The sequence below is a fragment of the Ceratotherium simum genome, chromosome 8, assembly GCF_057802395.1.
Source record: "Ceratotherium simum simum isolate JZ-2026a chromosome 8, ASM5780239v1, whole genome shotgun sequence".
Classification (NCBI taxonomy): domain Eukaryota; kingdom Metazoa; phylum Chordata; class Mammalia; order Perissodactyla; family Rhinocerotidae; genus Ceratotherium; species Ceratotherium simum.
In genome coordinates this window covers 85,709,131-85,715,130 of record NC_141907.1, presented here as the reverse complement: position 1 = coordinate 85,715,130, position 6,000 = coordinate 85,709,131, and the positions used below count along the sequence as shown (strand labels likewise).

Genomic DNA, 6,000 nt, shown 5'->3' with positions numbered 1-6,000 from the left:
CTCCTCTGTCTCACTCTGTAGCTCTCCTCCCTTCTTCCCACTTCCTTCTGGGTTAATCTTTCCCAATGATTAAACTATTTATAAGCTGGATATGGTTAGTTTAAATTATTTAAATAGTAATTTAAATTTTTAAATTTTTAAATTAAAGTTTAATTATTTAAATTATTCATGGATTAAGTTTTGGGAAATTGGAGCTGCATTCAAAGGCTTTAGAAAGAAAAAATAATAAGCAAATTCTAAGAAAAACTATAAAATGCCTGGATACACCATAAAGTTAGAAAACACTTGAGAGAATGATAGAAAAGGAAATAAAGACATCCTTGATTAAGTGTTTCTCCCCTCTTTCTCTCCACCACAAATCCTTACTAGAACCAAAGAGAGATTAGGGAAAGCAAAACTTTGTTGGTAGAGTTAAACAGGATAATATATTGTTGTAAAGATGTGACAATAAAATTATTGCCTTTCCTCAGTCAAATCTGTGCTTAATTTCAGTGTCTTTTTTTCTTTTTTGCAGAGAAAGCTTTTTTTTCTGAAAACTGCTTCAGTAGATCATATGTTGCTAACACAGCTAAATTTTATTTCTTTTCCATAGATACATGATAAATCTGAAGAGCTCTATATAATAACATCAGAAAGAGACAAATGGTTTTCTGAATTAGTTCATAAAGAGAGTAGAATTCAAGATTTACTTGAAGAAATGGGGAAAACTAAAAATGACCTAGCAACTACCCAGCTGAATTATAAAAGAACTGATCAAGAATTCCAAGATTTTAAAAATCATCATATTGAATTTGAGCAAAAGTATGAGATGGTCCTTGAGGAGAATGCAAGAATGAGTCAGGAAATAGGAAATCTCGCTAAAGAAGCTCAAAAACTTGGTTTAAGTTTGGATGCTTTGAACGTAGAGGTTGGTACAAGACACCCTCTCTGGAAATGGTCTTTAGTCTTCTGGGGTCTGGCTTCCATATAGAGGCCACAGAAGGCTCTCATTCTCACAGTTACTTTTTATTTTAAAGCTTTCTCACACAACCCAAGAACTTCAGCAGAAAACAACTGAGAGTCAAGAAAGGTTAAACGAAGTGCAAGAGCTGAAGCAACAATTAGAAAGTAGAGATTCTAGGCTTCAAACGGTTGAAAGGGAAAAGACACTGATTACTGAGAAACTTCAGCAAACCTTCGGAGAAGTGAGAACCTTAACCCAAGAAAAGGATGACCTAAAACAACTCCTAGACAGCCTGCGAATTGAGAGAGACCAACTCAAAAGTGACATTGAGGATACTGTAAACATGGTAAGCCTTTGACTGATTAAACTTTGAAAACTCAGAGCCTCTTTAAAAACACATTACAGGAGCCATCATTTATTATTTATGATCAAGTAGTAGCTACAAAATTACCTTCATTGTTTCACGTTATTCTAATTGAAATTGTGTTCTGTTTCTCTGACAAAGAACATAGACACCCAAGAACAATTACTAAATGCTCTTGAGTCTTTGAAACAACACCAAGAAACAGTTAACACACTAACAATGAAAATTTCTGAGGAAACTTCCAGGAATTTGCATATAGAGGAAAACATAGGAGAAACTAAGGATGAACTTCTGGAAAAAGGTAAAGGAGTGTTTCTGTTCAGCGTTTTCATATACTTGTTATATGAGCTTTCTCCTTAACCTCAAACACTTAAGTACGTGAATGGTAATCTCAATCTTATTTATTATTCACAGTGAATAACAATAGTTTACAGGATTAGCCCTAATGTCTTTGAAATAACTTCAAATATAACTGCTTACAATCAACTGGAAAAGGCAAAAAATGTTAGGTCAAACTTTGAGCTGATATTTTCTGAGGCCTGGTGTATTTTAAACATGTTTAAACGCCCCTCTGAATTATAAGAATGTAAGAAAGATTGAATGCTTATTATTAATTATGGCTAAAATATTTGTTTTATATCAGATTTTGTATACTAGTTCAGAGTTCACTATAAAATCGATGTGTATGTTGTATTGATGTCTATTTCTGGAGCTGAGCTATACTTTTACTGTTAGATGCTGAAATCTCACCTTAATTCATTCTAGGTAGTATGGTTTGTTTTGTCCTGAGACCTGAGAATAACTGCTTCACTGGGTATTTAATTAGAGACAAGAAAGGCTAGGATGCTAACGATGACTTTTTTAAAAAGGGGGATGTATTAGTCTGCCATCACAAAATATCACAGACTGAGTCGCTTAAACAGCAGAAATTTACTTTCTCCCAGTTGTAGAGGCTGGAAGTCCAAGATTAAGGTGCTAGAAAAATCAGTTTCTGGTGAGCCCTCTCTTCCTGGCATGCAGGTGTCACCTTTCTGTGCCTTACGTGGCCTTTCTTCTGTGCATGAGCCAAGAGAAAGCCAGCTCTGGTGTCTCTTCCTCTTCTTAAATGGACACAGTCCTTTGGGATTAGGGCCTAGCCTTATGACCTCATTTAACCTTAATTGCCCTGCTTAAAGACCCTTTCTCCAAATACAGTCTCATTGGGAGTTAGAGCTTCAACATATGAATTTTGGGAGGACACAATTCAATCCATAACAGGGGATTGCCTGTAATTTTATGCAATTGATTCATTTACTATACATTTCTACTTTTCAAAATGCCTTTTATGTATATTATCAGCAGAATTTTTTGTACTATTTTTCATTTTTATTATACTTAATACTATTTAATCCAGAATAATTACTACTAGGAATTTAAAACATTCATCAATAGGAGACTGGTGAAATAATCTTTGATACATGCATAGCTTGGAGGAGTAGTCGTTCATGTATATATAAATTTATTTTTGTTTGTTTTGTATTTTTAATTGTGGTAAAACATACATAGCGTAAAATTTACCAACTTTATCATTTTTAACAAACAGTTCAGTAGTGTTAAGTACATTCACATTGTTGTGCCACCAATCTCCAGAATTCCTTTTTTCTTGCGAAACTGAAACTCTATACCTATCAAACAACTCCCCATTCTCCTCCTCCCCAGCCCCTAGCGACCACTATTCCACTTTCTGTCTCTATTAATTTGACCACTCTAGATACCTCACATGAGTGGAATCATGCAGTATTTTGTCTCTTTGTGACTGGCTTATTTCATTTAACATAATGTCCTCAAGGATCATCCATGTTGTAGCATACATCAGAAATTCTTTCCTTTTTAGGGCTGAATAATATTCCATTGTATGTATATACCACATTTTGTTTAAGCATTCACCCATCAATGGACACTTAGATTGCTTTCACCTTTTGGCTATTGGGTATAATGCTACTATGAACATGGGTGTACAAAGAGATCCTTCTTTCAATTATTTTGGACATATATCCAGAAATCAAATTTACTGGATCGTATGGTAATTCTATTTTCTATTTTTTGAGGAACTGCCATACTGTTTTCCATAGTGGCTGCACCATTTTATACTCCCACCAACAGTGCACAAGGATTCCAATTTCTCCAAATCGTTACAACACATATTATTTTATGATGTTTTCATAGTAGCTGTCTTAATAATTGTGAGTTGACATCTCATTGTGGTTTTTACTTGCATTTCCCTAATGACTAGTAATGTTGAATATCTTTTCATGTGCTTGTAGGCTATTTATATATCTTCTTTACAGAAATATCTGTTCAAGTCTTTTGCCCAATTTTTTTGTTGTTATTGAGGAAGATTGGCCCTGAGCTAACATCTGTTGCCAATCTTCCTCTTTTTGCTTGAGGAAGATTAGCCCTGAGCTAACATCTAGGCCAGTCTTCCTCTATTTTGTAAGTGGGATGTCTGCCACAGCATGGCTTGATGAGCGGTGTGTAGGTCTGCACCTGGGATCCAAACCTATGAACCCCGGGCCGCCGAGGTGGAACGCGCAAACTTAACCACTACACCACCACGCCAGGCCCTTTTGCCCATTTTTAAATTGGTTTTTTTTTTTTTTGGTGAGAAGGACCAGCCCGGAGCTAACATCCAATGCCAGTCCTCCTCTTTTTTGCTGAAGAAGACTGGCCCTGGGCTAACATCCATGCCCATCTTCCTCTACTTTATATGGGAGGCCGCCACAGCATGGCTTAACAAGCGGTGCGTCGGTGCACGCCCAAGATCCGAACCGGCGAACCCTGGGCCGCCGCAGTGGAGCGAGCGCACTTAACCGCTTGCGCCACTGGGCCGGCCCCGGGGTTTTTTTTTTAGAGTTCTACATTTATGCCTAAGTATTTTATTTAGTTTTTACGATTTTAAATGGGATTTTTTTTTTTTCTTTGCTGAGGATTATTCACCCTGAGCTAACATCTGTTGCCAATCTTCCTCTTTTTCGCGTGAGGAAGGTTAGCCCTGAGCTAACATCTGTGCCAATCTTCCTCTATTTTTTTGGATGTGGGACACTGCTGCGGCATGGCTGGTGAGTGGACTAGGTCCATGCCCGGGATGCGAACCCACAAACCTGGGCCGCCAAAGCAGAATGCACAGAACGTTAACCACTCAGCCATGGGGCTGGGCCCTAAATTGGGTTCTTAGTCTTTTGTTGTTGAGTTGTAGAAGTTCTTTATATAGTCTGGATATTAACCCTTTATCAGTTGTATGACTTGCAAATATTTTCACCCATTCCATAGGTTGCCTTTTCACTCTGTGAATTCACAGAGCAAATTAGGCAATTCACTCTGTCACAGAAGTTTTTAATTTTTATATAGTCCAGTTTATCTATTTTTGCTTTTGTGGTCTGTGCTTTTGGTTTCATATCCAAGAAATTATTGCCAAGACCCATGTGATGAAGTTTTTCTCCCAGGTTTTCTTCTTTTTTTTTTTTTTTTTGGTGAGGAAGATTCACCCCTGAGCTAACATCCATTGCCAATATTCCTCTTTTTGCAGAGGAAGATTGGCCCTGAGCTAACAGTTGTGCACATCTTCCTCTATTTTGTGTGTGGGACACCGCCACAGCATGGCTTGATGAGCAGTGCATAGGTCCACGCCCAGGATCTGAACCAGTGAACTCTGGGCTGTCAAGGTGGAGTGCGCCAAATTAACCACTACGCCACTGGGCCAGCCCCTGAATGTTTTCTTCTAAATGTCTTGCAGTTTTAGTTCTTGTGGTTAGGTCTTTGATCCATTTTGAGGTAATTTTTTTATATGATGTAAAGTGAGGGCCCAACTTCATTCTTCTGTGCGAGATATCCAGTTTTCCCAACACCATTTGTTGAAGAGACTGTCCTTTCCTGTTGAGTGGTCTTGACATCCTTGTCAAAGATCATTTGACCATATATGCAGAGGTTTATATTTGGGCTCTGTATTCTATTTCCTTGGTCTGTATGTCTGTCTTTATGCCAGTACTGCACTGTTTTGATTACAATAGCTTTCTGGTAAGCTTTGAAATCAAGAAGTGTGAGACCTCAGCTCTCTTCTTTTTTGAGATTATTTTGGCTGTTTGGAGTCCCTTGAGACTCCATATGGATTTCAGGGTGGATTTTTCTCTTTCTGCAGAACAGCTGTTAGGCTTGTATAGGAACTGCATTAAATGTTAGGCTTGTGTAGGAACTGCCTTGAGTGTCAGGCTTGTGCGGGAACTGCCTTGAGTGTCAGGCTTGTGCGGGAACTGCCTTGAGTGTCAGGCTTGTGCGGGAACTGCCTTGAGTGTCAGGCTTGTTCAGGAGCTGCATTAAGTCTGTAGGTCGCTTTGGTGGTGTTGACATCTTACAGTATTAAGTCTTCCAGTCCGTGAACCTGAGATGTCTTTCCATTTATCTGTCTTTAATTTATTTCACATACATTTTGTAGTTTTCATTGTACATGCCTTTGCCTTCTTGGTTAAGTTTATTCCCTAATATTTTATTCTTTTTGGTCCTCTTGTAAATGGATTGTTTTCCCAATTTCCTTTTTTAATTGTTTATTGTTAATGTATAGAAATGCAACTGAATTTTGTACAGTCATGTAACTTTTTAAAAGTAGACATTATATACAAATGGAAAAGTCTCCAGGATACATTATTAAATAAAAACAAAT

General features: G+C 37.6%; 1 protein-coding gene across 1 annotated transcript in view; it reads left to right on the top strand.

The window, feature by feature from the left end:
• Positions 1-592: 592 nt before the first annotated feature.
• Positions 593-6,000, top strand: part of CENPE (centromere protein E) — a gene marked incomplete at its 5' end in the record, with an annotated part of 41,253 nt that continues 35,845 nt past the window's right edge. Inside the window, 3 exon segments of the mRNA XM_087434673.1 lie at positions 593-907; positions 1,017-1,289; positions 1,449-1,616. Coding sequence (XP_087290799.1) covers positions 593-907; positions 1,017-1,289; positions 1,449-1,616 — 756 coding nt within the window.